The 17,576-nt window shown below is 40.2% G+C and overlaps 1 protein-coding gene across 1 annotated transcript in view; it reads left to right on the top strand.

Annotated features, from left to right (window-relative positions):
• Window positions 1-17,576, top strand: part of GAP43 (growth associated protein 43) — a 98,754-nt gene that overhangs the window by 47,624 nt on the left and 33,554 nt on the right. The window contains exon 2 of the mRNA XM_059164019.1: window positions 3,894-4,503. Coding sequence (XP_059020002.1) covers window positions 3,894-4,503 — 610 coding nt within the window. The remainder of the gene's footprint in view (window positions 1-3,893; window positions 4,504-17,576) is intronic.

Here is a 17,576-nt window from a genome sequence, read left to right as displayed (position 1 = left end):
AGCACTGCATTGGAATGTCCTCCTCAGTTAATTCACAGATAACAACAATCCCATGTAAGAAAATGAAAGAGTTTTGAAGTTCCCTCAGAAAACCTCAGAGCTCAGCATAAAGTTTGTCATAGGACTGAGTTGAAAAAGTAAATGTTTATTTTTTAATTTTTTAATTTTTAAGTAATTTCTATAACCAATGTGGGGCTCAAACTCACAACCCCAAGATCAAGAGTTGCATGCTCTTCAACTGAACCAGGCAGTCATCCCCAAAGTAAATCTTCTTGAGGAGACTTATGAACTGAATACCAGGATCCTCTTTTCTCCAGACTTCATCTAGAACTCACTTGTAGACTATTGGCCTTACTTTATAAAACGGGCATAAGGTCAGATGTCTAATGTGAATCCCTGGGAAACTACTGATTGTAAAGGCAGCATGAGGTTATTCCACCACCGCCCCCCTGGCCCCAAAAAAAGCATATTTAAAAAAAGAATCGTATGTGGGTGGATACAGTACCATCTGTTCACTAGTGTGTCCATAGTGCCTAGCATAGGTACTCAGTATTGTTAAATGAGTAAGTGAATGGTGGTGTTGACATGATGCTTTATGGATTATCTGTCACAAGAAAGCCTAAGCTATTCCAGGTTACTAATGCAATAAAATAGACTTGGGTTGGAGGGAAGATGATCGGAGTTCAAATACAAGGTGGGCCACTGACTCACTTATGCTATAAATTTAGGCAAGTCACTTAACTTCACGGAGCCATTTTTAGAAACTGAAAGAGTTGTGCTGAATTTGCTGAGTGACCTCTGGTTTCTCTGGGCTCAAATGACCTTTGTCTTGGGTTAGTTCTTCTATTTCCAGTTGGAAAAAATCTATGTGGCCTGACACGTTGGGATTATCCTGAAGCCACTCTTGGGAAATATCCTCTTCTTTCTTGCTTCTCTCTCAAGAAAATATACTCTTAGTCCACTTACCTCTAATATTCTGAAAGGAATTTTATCAAAAATAACCTGTATTACCTGTATTTTAAGTCCTATTAATAGAATCAATTTCAAGTACAAAAGAAAGACATGCACACTCACAATCTAGTACTTTCTAGCTTAAGACCCAGGTTTTACTTAAAATATTTTTTCTTTGGATATTTTTATTCAATCACTTAAGTCTGACCTTATCTTAGATTGGTTTCTTCCCTTTCCTCCCTCCCCTCTTCTCTCCTCTGTCCTCTCCTCTCCTCTTCTCTCTTCCCCTCCCCTTCCATTGCCTCTTTCCTTCTCTCCAAAACATTTATAAGTTTGATTTTTTTCCAACCAATCTGTAAAATCCATTTTCTCTAAATGTCTAATGGTCCAGCAGTTTCTCCAGAATGAGCTACAAGCTGAATATCTTCAGCACCTCTTTGGTTCTACCTGTCTATTTGGCCGCCCAGCTCTTACAAGATTTGCCTTCACATCTCCCCTAACTTTGTTCTTCCCTGATTCTCTCCCTTCCTACCTACCCCTTCTTCTCTTGTGTTCCTTATGCTCTTGAATTGTTCCAGTGAAGGTCATCCCACGATCTTGGCACCCAACCATAGTCTGAGTTCTTCTAAATAGATATTTTAACATAGATGCTATGTACAAACCTCCAGCCCTGATCATTTGGAAAGTTAAAGTGGGAGATAATCTGAACAATTAAAAGAGAAAAAGAGAGAGAAGGAGAGTGGGCCAGTCGGGGGAAGAATCAAGAGGAGCTCGTGCTTTATCCATGTGAAGTTTCCTTCATTATAGCATGCAGAGTCAGCTTCCTTCTTTTTATGTTTCCAGCTTTTTAAAAGTTTCATCCCCTTTGCTTTGTGTTTCTTAAAGAAAAAAAGGGACCGTAAAATTGTAGCTTTTTTTTATGCACACCTGCCCACTCTGAAATACTTGGTTTGTCTACTCTCTAAGGAGAGTATTTGTATTAAAGAGCCACTTGGCATCAATGCCCAAGTGCAGATGTCCTATCATATAAGACTGTGCCTCATTCAGAAAACTCAAGATAGAGTAAAATAAATTAACAACATCTTGGCTCTATGCTCTATTCACAACTGTTAATTTAACAGGGTTATGCTTCCATCTCTGAGCTGAGAGTTCCTGGCAGGGACAGCTGCTCCTGTGCCCCAGATTATGCTGCGTGCCTCCCAGTAGGAGTTATCAAAAGCAGCAGGATGGAGGGAAGGTAGTAGCGCATCAGAGAACCTAACAGTGTCGCAGCATGGTCCCACGAGAAGGGAGAGGAATGGGCCTCTCCGAAATGCTTTTCATGAACTCCTTCATACTATGTACAGGTTCAAGTACTGTTAATGGAGGACGAAGAGAAACTTGTCTTAAATTTTACTGGAAAATTGTCAGTCCTGCTTTTACTCTCATGTGTGGCCAATTTTCAATACCTTTGTGTATCCACTAACATGTTGATGAACCTACATAGCAACGGGCCCACATGCCTGTGCGAAGGATGTCAGACAGACGCACGTCATGATTCACAGGATCTTGGTCACTGGGGCAGAGCGGGTATGACAGATAGAAAATATACCCTTGCATTGGCCTGCTGTGGTTTACCTCCTAAACTAGAGTAAAGGCCAAGATCAAGCCAAAGCCAAAACTGGGGCCAAACACAGGACTTGTTACATGATAAGTACTCTTCTATTATTATTCTTTTGAAGAAAATTTGCTGCATTGTTCACCACTGTATTTCCTCATTGTCTAGAACAGTGCTCACACAAGTGTACAAAGGTTAAAAGTTCCAAAGTTAAAGGAAGAAGTGAATGGAGACTATAAGTAACCACATTAGGGCACCATGGTGAGCAATGTAGTTATATAGAATTTCATGTACTTCCTTATACATTTCTTTCCGTGACTATACCTTTTCTCCCTATCTTCTCATTTAATTTCCTTATGGAAAAAAATTATTTATAGCACATATTATTCTATAAATGTTACAACAAATGGCAAAAAACAAACAAACAAACAAACCTGGATTCTAGTCTCTTGCCTTCAGTATCAGGATGACTCCCTTAATGGTAATATAAAACTAATTTTGGGTTTAAATTGCTTTGGGAATAAGAAATTGTGATTCAGTGAATATATGCTACTCTTTCAAATGTGGAAACAGTGTTTTCTATTCTGTTGTTTTTTTTAACTCAAAAATAATGGCCATGTTATGCATTCAAATTTTGAAGGTCTCTATGTTGATTATTGATGTTAGAACACACACAGGTGAAACTAGGCATCATTTTGTGACCAGCATTCTGAGTGGTCACATTCTGAACAAAGCCCTCCAAGCCCTGAAACTCATTTGCATCTTGCACTAAACCCTGATGGATCTGTTGTCTAAACCTTTATTTATCATACTCTGTGCCTCCATCTGTTGATTTCCTGACCAGATTTGAAATCTTGGGGAAACCAATAGACTTTCCCACGATAATTTCTAAACCATCATGTGGTTTTTCACAAGTTCTCTTTCAGGAACTCTGAAACACAATATCTTTTGGAGCTCTTTGATTAAAACCTAGGATGAATGTAATTTGAGTGATCAAGTTACATCCCCAAAATAAAAGGCTGGCTTAAGTTTGGTAATGGAGCAACATCGAGCTGGGCCAAGAAATCCATACAAAATAATGCCCGTGATTCTGAAAGTCCAAAAGGACATTAGTTTTCCCATAAGATAATCTGTGCTCTCCTCAATTTCCCCATCAAGGAGAGAGGAAAGACTTGATTCGCATCCAGGGTACTGTTGATCCCATAACTTCAAATATGGAGCCCGACACAAAAGAAATCACTTAATGAATATTCGTTGAGTGCTGTGATCTGAAGGAACAGAACATCACTTCACCTCTTCTTCTGTGTTTTTTTTTTTTTTTAACCCCTCCCCCTTCTCCACAAAGGTTGAAAAAAACGATGAGGACCAAAAGATCGAACAAGATGGCATCAAACCTGAAGATAAAGCCCATAAGGCCGCGACCAAAATTCAGGCTAGCTTCCGTGGACACATAACAAGGAAAAAGCTCAAAGGAGAGAAGAAGGGGGATGCCCAAGCTGCTGAGGCGGAAGCGAATGAGAAGGAGGAAGCCCCCGTGGCCGATGGCGTGGAGAAGAAGGAGGGAGAAGGCCCCACTCCCACTGACGCGGTCCCTGCCTCTGGCCCCAAGCCTGAGGAATCTGGCAAGGCAGGCGAAACTCCTTCGGAGGAGAAGAAGGGGGAGGGCGCCCCTGATGCTGCCATAGAGCAGGCAGCCCCCCAGGCGCCTGCCCCCTCAGAGGAGAAGGCCGGCTCTGCTGAGACAGAAAGTGCCACTAAAGCTTCCACTGACAACTCGCCGTCCTCCAAGGCCGAAGACGCCCCAGCCAAGGAGGAGCCTAAACAAGCCGATGTGCCTGCTGCTGTCACTGCTGCTGCTGCTGCCACCACCCCTGCTGCAGAGGATGCTGCTGCCAAGGCAACAGCCCAGCCTCCTACGGATTCTGTGGAGAGCAGCCAAGCCGAGGAGAAGATAGGTGAGCCGCGGCCAGGGCCCGAGCCATGGGTGGGTGGGCCACAGGGACATGGGAGGTGGGGAGGGAAAAAGTCTAGAAAGCTTTTCAGGAAATCCAGGGAAGCTGCATTTAATTCCCCAGAGTGACAAGGCAGAGGGCTGACTCTGGCCCCTTACATTCCCCAGTACCTCCAAGCCTGAGAGAGAACTCGGGCAGATCTGCGGAGCGGCTACTGGAGAGATCTGGCAATTATCTTGTTAGCTGAATCAGCATAAACAGTAAAACTACGTAGTCTTGGAGAAAAAAAAAAAAAAAGAAAAGTATTCAGTGTGCTGGATGCACTTAGTTTAATAAGTAATTACAGAGGCTACATATATTTTTATAGATGGGAATTAGCTAATATGATTATTTGGCTCTTGGAAGTGCCTGGTTAAAAGTACAGCCAAGTCCCTATTGATCCAGATGATCTATTTGTGAATTGCTGGCAGCAAAAACATAATCTCAGACCACCTTTGCCTATCCCTCAGTATGTTTCTGGGCATTCTCCCCACCATCAATTGGTGAGTAGTATGGGTATGTGTGGGTACGCTCAGAGAATGTTAATTGTAACATTCAATCAGGGTCAAACTAATTAGGAAAATAAGTCTGTTGATGTTGCCAAAAACAAAAGAAAAACCCCAAATATAGAACATGCTGTGAAGTCAAACATAAATTATCATTTTACTACTGAAGATACTACTTTATACCAAATGCATAAATAATTGAGGGTTGACTATGATTACAAAAATGAACTGGATTCTCTTCGGTTTGGAGCTTTAACTTGAAAGCTGGAGTGATTTCACTATTATGGCCCAAAGAGCCTGTGCCAAATTAGAATAGAGCATCCCCTGAGCGAGATCGATTTAATAGAACGTCACCTCCGGAGACTAGACCCATCCCTCACCCTAACCATCCAACTGTAGGGAAGGAGGCCAACAGTCTCCAAAACTGTTCTCTAGTCTAATATGACCCATGAATACCTATCGGCCTCAAAGACTTTAAAGATAAAGTTGCTTCTTTGCCTGTTTGAAAGTTTGGGTTCACTCCTTTCGAACTTTGTGAATTTAACCCATAACCTGTCCAAGGACCTATATTTGGACTGGACCACATTGTGCCCTTGAGAAAGGACCTACTACATGGGGAAATGTTTGGCATCTGACCATTATACTGAAAAAGTAATCATTGGACATTTGCCGTGATATGCATGTCAGATACTAACTTAGATATTACAACTGACAGGTGATTATTTTAGGTATATTTCAAGTCTACGTCTTTCATCTTACCCTCAAAATTCTGTGAGTAAGAAGCCAGACTATATTCATTGCTATTGTTATTAACATTCTCTAGCTCCAAACAAATCACACACCTCTTTCTACCAGTGACTCATTCTAAATCATTATTCTAACTACATACCTGCCCCAGGGGCTGGAATTTGTGGTTAAAAAGATGGGAGTGTTTCCCTAGAAAAGGTAAGGCAGGTGATAAAGAATGGGGTGTTGGTTTTAATTTTCTGAGCAAAACCAACCCTGTTAACTACTTTTTTGTTCTTGTTTTGATTTGGTTTTTTAATTTTTTTTTTTTTTTTAATTCTAGTTAGTTAACATTCAGTGTCATATTAGTTTCAGGTATACAATATAAGTGATTTCAATACTTCCATACCTCACCTGGTGCTCAACACAACAAATGTGCTCCTTAATCCCCATCACCTATCTCACACATCCCTCCATCCACCTCTCCTCTGGTATCCATCAGTTTGTTCCCTGTAATTAAGAGAGTTAACTGCTTCTCTTTAGGCTTAAGGTTATAATCTCAGATATGATGGCTGGAAATTACGTTCTCATACATTTAGAAATTAATCATGATTTTAAAAACAAAATATTTGAATGGTTGGAGTTATATTTTTTAATTGGAATTTCTAAAGTTATGAGAATAAACAAAGACAATGCGATTTTAGGTATGTGCTCATGATTTGGATTAATAGAAAGAAGGAGAACTTGAATCAATGAGAAGTCTAAAATATATTTTTAAGGAAATTCAGTTTTGCTATTTTGCAAAATATGGTAATTCCGAATGAATTAATGAATTATTTTATGTAGTACATGCTTATTAAATGTCACATGATGAATGAATGAATGAAATTGACTAGATTTCACTTATAGGTAATGATTTGTTTACTCTCATTCTTCCTGCAACCTTGCTTACTCATTCATTTATTTGATCAAACATTTGGTTTTGGAAAGCAAACAGAGATTGTGTTCTGTTCTAAGTTTTACAGATACCAACTGAAAAAATGTCTCAATTAGTCTAATTTTTAATATGTTCATTGAAAAGTAATTGAAAGTGTAGGTGAAGTTCAGCTTGAAGGTAATTACGAAGGAGGATTTGTTTTACATTGTTTCTGAGTTTGGCTAGGTATTGTCTTCTTGGTTAGATTCTGAAATGCTGTCTGTAGCTTCTTTCTGGACTGATGTGTCTATTAGTCTTGCCTGCTGTATGTGACAAGCACAAATTACCCAGATGTGGTGAGTCTCAGGAATCACAGAAGCTGGAAGTGACAGGGAGATCTATCACAGCATAACAGGCCCAAATTCCCAGGAGCCCTGTGCCACATTTTCTTCTATCTACCATTGGATTTCATTCTAATCCAAGTTAAAATAACAGTATTTCCAATTGAGCTACACTGTCTGGAAGTGGATGTCTAACCTGGGTTGCTGTAGGATTCTGTGGGTACCTGGATATGTATAGAGAGACAAGCAGAGAATGTGAAACAAGGTTTGGGGCAAAACAAGTCACTAGAGAGAATTCAGGACAATAATTTCTGTCAGCAGGAGGGTAAAAAAAATTTGGACCAAATCTGATCACTGCTTTAATACAAATGGCAATGCTTTGTAAATTATAAATATGTTATTTTACTTCCTTTACTATTTATGGCTTTATTACACGTAGATGCCATTTACATGAACCTTTGGAGCTGGTTTGTTTTTTCTTTCCTTTTGTTTTTTAAAAGCCCCAGCTGGTTAGCCTCTCTACCTGCCTATCTTTCGGTATGCCTATGACCAAAAGATTTCAGTGTATTTCTGATGACAATTCCTATATAGGAGGAGGAGTGTTGAGGCATATCTAGGACAGTGCTCCCCTTTAGCCATGAGGAGAGAACTTTCAAACCAACTTCGGTGATCATGTCCATGTCCTTGGTGTCTCTTGCTGGATAGTGTCGCTCTCCTCATTGGACTCTCAGTGAAGGAATTCTGTGTCTCTTCTCCAGGATGTTATATTGACTTCCCCCAGTAGAAGACTCCAAAATTTCGGCTGTAGCCATACTCAGTGATAAAGTACTACCAAAGTAATACAGCCAGGTGGCTAGAAATCAGAGAGGTTGAAGAGGTGGTTGCCACAGGGTACTTGACTAATACTCGTGGGAGGTGTAACTGCATTACTCTAGGTTTTCTGTATGTTGAACTTGGCTGCATTTTATTTCCATGGTCTCATTACTTCTTTCTAACTGGAGTCACCAGTAATGACCTTCAAAACATGAGAGTTATTTTTTTTCCCTTCAAAATTTTATTTAAATTCTAGGTAGTTAATGTACAGTATAATATTGGTTTCAGGAGTAGAATTTAACAATTCATTACTTACATATAACACCCAGTGCTCATCGCAGTAAGTGCCCTCCTTAACCTCCATCACCCATTTAGCCCATCCCCCACCTACCTCAGTTTGTTCTCTATGGTTAAGAGTCTCTTATGGCTTATTTCTCTCTCTCTCTCTCTCTTTCCCTTCCCATATGGCCATCTGTTTTGTTTCTTAAATTCCACATCTGAGGGAAATCCTATGGTATTTGTCTTTCTCTGACTGATTTATTTCACTTAACATAATACCATCTAATTCTATCCATGTCATTGCAAATGGAAAGATTTCATTCTTCTTGATGGCTGAGTAATATTCTGTTATATATACATACCACCTCCTCTTAATCTATTCTTCAGTCGATGGACATCTGGCCTCTTTCCATAGTTTGGATGTTGTTGATAATGGTGCTATAAACCTCAGGGTGCATGTACTCCTTCAAATATTTATTTTTGTATCCTTTGGGTAAATACCTAGTAGTACAATTGCTGGATGGCAGGATATTTCTATTTTTAACTTTTTGAGGATCGTCCATACTGTTTTCCAGAGTGGTGGCACCAGTTTGCATTCCCACTAACAGTGTAAGAGGGTTCCCCTTTCTCTGCATCCTTATCAACATCTGTTGCTTTCTGTGTTAATTTTAGCCATTCTGACAGGTGTAAGGTATCTCATCAAGGTTTTGATTTGTATTTCCCTGATGACGAGTGATGCTGAGCATCTTTTCCTGTGTTGAAACAGGGGAGTTTTGTCATTGTCACACCTCTTTTCCTTTTCCATTTTCTGCTTCCTACCTCCTTCCCTCTCCCCCTTCCTTCCTCTTTTGTTTTTTTCCTTCCATTTATATTAACTTTCTACTGTGCTAGGCTTTAAGATCACAGAGATGAGTAAGGTATGGCTACTGATCTTAAGGAGTCTCGATCTAGTAGTGGGTGTGGGGTGAAATTTAGGGAATGGTGTTGAAAACAATCATAATAATAATCTCAACTAAATTAAATTCTTCAAGAAGGTAAGGACTGGGGCGCCTGGGTGGCTCAGTTGGTTAAGTGACTGCCTTCGACTTGGGTCATGATCCTGGAGTCCTGGGATCGAGTCCTGCATCGGGCTCCCTGCTTGGCGGGGAATCTGCTTCTCCCTCTGACCACTTCCCTCTCATGCTCTCTTTCTCTCCCATTTGCTCTCTCTCTCAATAAAACAAATAAATTTAAAAAAAAAAAAAAAAAAGAAGAAGGTAAGGACTACTTCTGTATGCCAAGGCACCATGGGACAAAATGTGAGTGAGACAGTGCTTTATGCAATTTGAAGCATGCTAAAAAACGTTTCTATATAATGTGTCTTTATTGCCAAATTGTTAGCCAAAAGAATGGATGCAAAACTTATAGATTCTGGAATCATACTTGTGTCCAGGCCATGTTTCTGTATTTGGGGAAGTTCTTTCTGTTCCTCCAAACTAAGTTTCCCTACAGCCCAGAGTAACCATCCGTAACATGTTTAGCTCTCCAAAGGACAGGTCCTCTTCCACCAAGCACTGTGAGATTTCCCAAGGATATTTACACTTATATGTCAGGATGCCTCATAAGCAGGTTTTTTTTTTTAATTTTTTAATTTATTTTCAGCAGTATTCATTGTTTTTGCACCACACCCAGTGCTCTATGCAATCCATGCCCTCTCCAATACCCACCACCTGGTTCCCCCAACCTCCCACCCCCTGCCCCTTCAAAACCCTCAGATTGTTTTTCAGAGTCCATAGTCTCTAATGATCATAAGCAGTTTTGATTTGAAATGTGATTTCAACCATTTTCCAAATTTATACACAACTCATAAAGAGTAAAAATTTGGGTTGTACAAGTCCATAAATGTTGTCTATAAAACATGGGCACCCTGTCAGATACCCAGTGGCATGCTGCTTAAAACTGTTGATTATTAAGTTTTTATGGAGCATTTTTATATTACCCGAGTAATCATTTTTATTGCGTTTTCTTGACAATGATCCAATGGCACTTGAAAATATTTTCTTTTCTGCTTTTATATTCTCAGAATAGGGGCAAAATAATGCCTATTCTGCCCAAAGACAGCCAGTGATGAACCAGGGGTCAGACTGATAGGACTCTATATCGTCACCTTAATTTTAGCCTTGCAGTTCTTTTTTTTTTTTCCTTTCTTTTTATTTTATTTATTTATTTGACAGAGAGAGAGAGATATCACAAGTAGGCAGAGAGGCAGACAGAGAGAGGGGGGGAAGCAGGGTCCCTGCTGAGCAGAGAGCCCAGTGCGGGCCTCGATCCCAGGACCCAGAGATCATGACCTAAGCCAAAGGCAGAGGCCTAACCTACTGAGCCAATCAGACGCCCTAGCCTTGCAGCTCTTTACATCTCTTTTAAGGTGCAGTTTTATCAATTCCTGCATTTTCTCTTTTTCTTAGCAGTTGTGACATTTTTTGATTATTGTTGGACAGCACCAACCAGAACTTTCTGGGCTGTTCTGCGTCCTGTGTGCCCAGTAAGATGATGCAGAGGAAAGAACACTGGGCTAGAATAAGGAGACTAGGGTTCTACCTCAATATTTCTGCTAACCAGCTGTGAATTTTAAGCAAGTCATTGCTTCTCTCTAGGTTCCAGTTTTAAGAGAAGGGGCAGGGAGAGTTGGCTTTTAAGGTTTTTTCAAGATTTAAAATGCATGGTTTTTATAACAGCTAGCACTTAAGGAGCATTTGTCAAGTGTCTGACCCTGTGCTGACTGCGACATGGGGGTTACCCCTATTTAGTCATCAAGAGCACTCTGTGGTATAAGTACTTTGACAGAAGAGAAGTCCGAGGTTCAGAGAGATTGTAGCACCTAATCACTTTCAACAGCTAGCAAGTAGCTGAACCAGGTGCTGAGCCTTACATTGAACCCTGAGACCACTACAAGTACTATTCCAAAAAACAAACAAACAAACAAAGACAAGGAGGAGATCCAAGAACCCCAACATTGTGTCTTAATCTAAGAACGTCCCTTTCATTTGTATAATTGGATCCTCTAGGCTCTTGTCCAGGAATCATGAGTGATCACTTTTACAGATGAGTAACTAGTAATTACCCATACTCCTGGCCATAATTTCCTCATAGCTCCATCACCCCAAAATTATTCAGAATATTAAACTAGTTCTGAGTTTGGGGTTCCTAGTTTGAAAATTATTAAGTACTACTCTCATTAGCCTAAGAGAGCTATAAAATCAGTTGAAATTGGTTGTTCTTAACAGAAGTACTACTGACTCCATTGAATATGTTGGGAGAGCTGAACATTAGAAAGTGAAATTTTCAGGGGCGCCTGGGTGACTCAGTGGTTTGGGCTGCTGCCTTCGGCTCGGGTCATGATCTCAGGGTCCTGGGATCGAGCCCCGCATCGGGCTCCCTGCTCCACAGGAAGCCTGCTTCCCTCCCTCTCTCTCTCTCTCTGCCTGCCTCTCTGCCTACTTGTGATCTCTGTCTGTCAAATAAATAAATAAATAAATAAAATCTTTTAAAAAAAATTAAAAAAAAATTAAAAAAAAGAAAGTGAAATTTTCAGATCTCAGATGAAAGTAATTTCATGTGTTCTAGGTTATCTCTACGCTGAATTTGTCTTGTCAAAATTAGTATGTTAAAATTCTGTTTACATCTTTTATTTCCTTTTTGGCAAGTACATTTTTTAAAAGATTTTATTTGTTTATTTGACAGAGATCACAGGTAGGCAGAGAGGTGGGGTGGGGGGTGGGGGAGAAGGCTCCCTGCTGAGCAGAGAGCCCAATGCAGGACCCTAGGATCATGACCTGAGCCAAAGGCAAAGGCTTTAACCCACTGAGACACCCAGGTGCCCTGGCAAGTACATTTCTTTTTTTTTTTTTTTAAAGATTTTATTTATTTCTTAGAGAGAGAGAGAGATACAGAGCTCAAGCACAGGTAGACAGAGTGGCAGGCTAGAGACAGAGGGAGAAGCAGGCTCCGTGCCGAGCAAGGAGCCCGATGTGGGACTTGATCTCAGGACGCTGGGATCATGACCTGAGCCGAAGGCAGCCGCTTAACCAACTGAGCCACCCAGGCGTCCCGGCAAGTACATTTCTAAAGGACCCCAGTATCTTTCTACTTGTGACTAAAATAATATGAAGAACTTAGTAGAGAGAGCAGGTTGGAGAGCAATCACTCTTGCTTTTAATTTTAAAAAATGTAAGCTGACAAAAGATAAGAAGAGATGTTTTAGAGTCCAGAAACTCACATTTTGAAAACTTTCATCTATTCTTTCATAGCTCATATTAAATAATTACTATCCCCTCATAAAGGAAGCTAATAATCAGAGAGGCATGTAAGTAGCTCTGCTAATTTTAAACTGTAGAGTTATATTTGGAATTGAAAATGAAAGAGTATTTCTTAAAATACAGATTACTTTCAGATGCTAGTATATGTTCATAAAACATATTTTCTCTACACACATACACATGCACACAAGATCCCAGAAGGATTAAAAAGAGGAGGAGGAGGAGACAGAACTGAGAGCAGCAAGGGTTACACAGTCCATTTGCCTAAGCATGGAGAGAGAGAAGAGCACTCAGTTTAATGGACTAGAAAGCACTGAGTGGTCATTACTCTTATTTTCTTCTCACAGTCATAGCTTCATTAAATAAAGAATGGAAAGCTTTCTATAACCAGACATAAAAGGAGGGGAATAAGGAAACCAAGGGTGCTACTTCAAGCTACAAAACCTGAGCCCTTGAAGGTCTCCCAAGATGATATGGTTTACAGCATGCAGAAAGAGGAGGGAGGGGTGTGAGAGGATGTGTCCATTTTGCCAACCCTCTTAGTCATGTGTGAACTTTGTGTCATAACACAATGACTGAATCAGGTGCTGAACCTCAGACCAATTCCTATAAGCAAGAAAATCTGAATCTCTGCCTTTTCAAAACAGCTTTTGCCAGTTATCGATCTCACAGTAATAAAGCTTGGCTCTCTAAGCAAATAATTTATTTCTGGGCTTATTTAAAAGAATGGGCCATAAGTTGTTTTCATGAAGATGATGAATAAAATCCATGTTTTTAATAGATCCAATATCTTACGGGCAGTATTTGGTGCAAGGGCTCTGTATTTTCAGCATAAATAGACTGAACACTACCTATAGTCAAGAGAGCTGGGTCCTCGTTCAGGTTCTGCTGTGATTCCAGGCCAGCCCTTCCACCTCTGGGCTTGGGTCCACACCTGCAAAGTAAGTGTGTTCAACTAGGTCCACTCCACCTTCTATTTCCAAAAGGCAGGTATGCAGGGATAGACTGAAGAAGTATCTTTCAAGTGTGGCCACATGGCCTCTTATTCAATCCTCCTTGCTTTCCTGCAGTCTCTTATTTTCTAAACTATTAGAAAGTGGGTTTAGGGGACAGGGCAGATAATAAGTCTAAATAGAGGGACAAAGAATCCAGGAAGAGTCAGCTTTAAGAAAGTTTATGGTTACACTGGAATCCCAGGAGACTGCAGGGATAAACAAACAAATAAATAAATAAATAAAATAAACCAACTCAATGAAATTTTCTAATCCACCTTATACTTGAGATTGAAAATGAGGAGATGACAATAATGTTTTCTGATATTGTTAGAGTCTCGTTTTTATCTCTCCTGACCCTGTCTCTGAGATGGAAAGCTATAGCTACAGTGGCCATAATTTGCTGTTAATAGTTTCACTGTCATCTTAGACTTAATTCACTTTTTATTTTTATACCCATCTTATTTATTAAAACAATTATAGCAGCTCCAAGAGTGCACAGAGCCTTGGATTCCTGTGTAGAGCAATGGCTGCATATCTGACAGACAATTGTCGTTGATAAGCATTTTAAAAAATTTTGTCAGGACAGTGTCACTAAAGCATAAGAATTACATGGATAGGCTCAATACAGTGTCCCTTCAATTCTTTTATTCATTCTACAGCCACAGAAATTGAATCTTAGACCATGAGTGAAATTAGCTAACAGACCTAAGTGGCTGGATTTGGGCTCTCAAACATTCCAAGAAGAGCTGGTGCAGGTGAGGAACAGGCTAGTTGTAAGTACTTAGTAATTCTTATGCATATTTTCAATATTCAAATTCACAAATTAAGGGAATGTAAAAGATAAAAGATTTCAGTTGGATCATCTCATACTATTCTGTTTGGAATAGAATACCATCTTTAAGGTATCTTCAAGGGGAAAAAAGTACCCTGGGAAGGCTAGTTGCTTTTTCTTATAAATCATGTTCTTCCCTGAAGGCATATATATAGTCAAGTAAGTCCTGAGGCTAGGGTTTTTTTTTTGTTTTGTTTTGTTTTGTTTTTACATTTTTTTTCAGTACTAGTTAGTAGAAACTTCTGGATTTTGTAATAGAAACCAGAAGGCATTCCCCTAAAATAGTCCCTTCTTGCTGATGCATGGTGAATGTGTGTATTTCTCAGGTAGAGTAGAGATGAACATTTATATAGCTTTGCAAGAATCTTCTCTTTGGGATATGAAGAGGTGAAAAATGTAATTTAGACATGTTTAAGCATATCTATATACAGGCATGTATCTATGCTTGTAGCCTACTCTTCTGCCAACTCACTAGCACGTATGTACACACACACACACACACACACACACACACATACACAGATCTGACATATAGGGAAAGCACTGCCCATGAGTTCAGGCTGTCAGAGAAAATCTGGAAGAACAATGAACTACATGTTTTTCCACTCTTAAGGCCATCAAGAAGCCAAGAGTAGGGGGAGGGGGCAGATGGCTCTGGAAAAGCCTGTGAGTCTCTCAGAGGATCTGTGTGGAGAGCACCCCTGCCCTGCTTCTGCTGGTGGGGGTGTCCCTGGAATGTGTCTGTGAGTGTACAGTGAGTTGGGGGAGCCAGGAGTCAGGACAGAGGCTATCTATGATGAAATTTATAGTGTGTGGAAATGAGACTTCTGTGTGGGCTAAATAGGGGAAAAGAGCCCAGGCAGACTTCCTGGGGCAGAGGTCACCTCTGCTGAGTCTTGAAGGACAAGATGTATCTACTAAAAAAAAAAAAAAAAAAAGGAAAAAGAAAAAACAACCCAATACTTGAGAAACTACCTTTCATTTGAACTAACACAAAAATACAAATAACTCAAGTCCTAATTCAGCAGCAGCTATTGAAGATGAATCCATAGTTCATCTTCATGGAACTCTTTGTTCTCCATGGAACAGAGTTCCATTATATGTTCTGTTTATTGTCGAGTCCCTGGCACCTATAACAATGGGAAATAGGAGGCAGCCAGTAAGTATTTGATGAATGAATTAAGAATAAGTGAAAAATGGTATTATAATAGAAAAACCCCTAAACTGACCTAAGAGACTGGATTCTAACCTGAATGTTTGGGGTAGCAACTTCCTTGCATTCTCTGGGAGTGAGCTTACCTTTTTGTGGAATCAAAATGTCGGACAGAGGCTCTCAGGATCACCACTATTTCTAAAACAGCTCAACAATTCCCGTTTGTGTCACATGCCAACCTCTAGGTAGATTCTTAAGTGCTTAACCAGGAAGCTGTGCTTCTGTCAACCTTTCTCCTGTTTTGGAGGCTGAATATAGAGCTTGCTGGAAATTTTGCTGTTATTCAGAGGCATACGTCATCCCTGAGGTAGCTAGATTTCAAGCCATTCGGAGACCAGAGTGAGCATTTTGCCTCATTTTCAGAAACATATTGAAAACTAGAGGAAACCGAAGCTGCTTCCTTCTGAAAGCAGGTGATTAATTTCGTTCCAGCCCCATGAGTGACCTGTGTGAGGCTCGTGCCAGTGTGTGACAGGTACACCCGGAGAAGGAATGATCTGCCAGGTTCCTTGGCTCCTTTTCCTCATCTGACATGTTTAAGTAATCTTCACAGGGTGTTAAGAGTCTCCTGAACCTGCTGTGCCCCACTATAGGATGAATTGTTAATATGTTCCCAAGCCCACAGTGTTGGGACAGAGACCAGAAAACAGGCTTTCCCGCTCTTATTGCCTAGTCTCCTTTCCCACAGCAGTATAAACATAATTTGTGTACGGCTTGGGAGCCGTTCAGGCTACAGACCATAAGGAACGTTGGAGTGGAAGGTTGAACAGATTTCTTCCCACATATAAACTCTCACGGATTCGGTAAAAAAGAAAGACAGGGCACTACTCTATGAAACTGTCTCTCGTCCAGTCAAAAGGGCTGAGCAAGCACGGAGTTCAGCCATGTATTTGCAGCATTTTCCCACCAGTGTAATCAGATCATTCTAGAAAGAAAAGCAGCAGGGGGAAGATGTTTGTTTCCCTCCTTTCTCCTTTCACGTGGAAAGTTTAACTAGGTTAGGTGGAAAGAACCTGTCTTCCCTTGAAAAACACAGGTCAGTTTCCTCTTTCTTGCCAGTTTTTAAGGAAAAGCAGAGGGTAAAAATGAAGCAAAATCTTGCCACTCTCTGATTAGCTATTTATGGATGTTTCTCAGCCCAGCAGAAAGGTAGATCTTTAAGATGTAACACTGTTTTTGTGCTACATTGAGTGTGGCCTGGATACAAGGTGGGTGCAGTTGTTAAATTGCATATTGCTCTTGAACTTCTATGAGCTGAAACCCTTCTCTCCTTTCCTAACATTCTGATAGAGCAGGCTTTTGCAAGAGTATCACACAATAAATGAATAGTTTTTCATGTTCCTATTAATCTGGGAACTCCGGCTGCCTCACATCAGAAGTCTCCACCAGAGGATTAGTTTGAAAGATGAGTTAGAAGGAACATTTATCACATTTTCAGGTATTATAGAATAATGTTTCTCTTTCCCACTCTCTCCCTATCTTCATTGTAGTCATTGTCTGGCCATTTGCCCCGAGTTTCCTGATGATTGCACATGGATATGGTTACAGTGTAACAAACAAACAAGCAAACAAACTAAACCATAAATGATCATGATTGATGGCTTTATCAGATATCTGCAGTGATGTACTAGTAAACTGGCTCTCCAAAACAAAACAAAACAAAACAAAAACCCAAATTGAAAAAGCCCTGATTTGTAGTATTTGCCAATTTCAGTGGTATAAATACTCCCATCGTAGCTGATTTCAGGCTACCAATGTGTTGTCACTGAACACACAGATGGGAAGTGATGCTAACAGCTCACTTTCAGTAGCCAGTAGGAGCCAGTTTCATCATATCCCAAATGAATATATTTTAGAAGTTAATATACTTTACTTTTTGTGACTAAAATACTGGAGCAGTAGTCATCAGCTCCCAGTGTGTTGGTGTAGAAGCGCATAAATAACTATCTATAGCACTCACAAACTTGTGTGTGTGTGTGTGTGTGTGTGTGTGTGTGTGTGTGTAACATATGCCTTGAGAACTAGTTTTAACATTTGCGTTGATTTCTGTTATGCACTGTACACTTACCAAAGGTTAAGGAAAAGGGTGAAGTTCAGAATCATACCTGCTCTACAACT

This window comes from Mustela lutreola, chromosome 2, assembly GCF_030435805.1.
Source record: "Mustela lutreola isolate mMusLut2 chromosome 2, mMusLut2.pri, whole genome shotgun sequence".
Classification (NCBI taxonomy): Eukaryota; Metazoa; Chordata; class Mammalia; order Carnivora; family Mustelidae; genus Mustela; species Mustela lutreola.
Note: the sequence above shows the minus strand (reverse complement) of the source record. Positions and strands in the feature narration are given on the sequence as shown.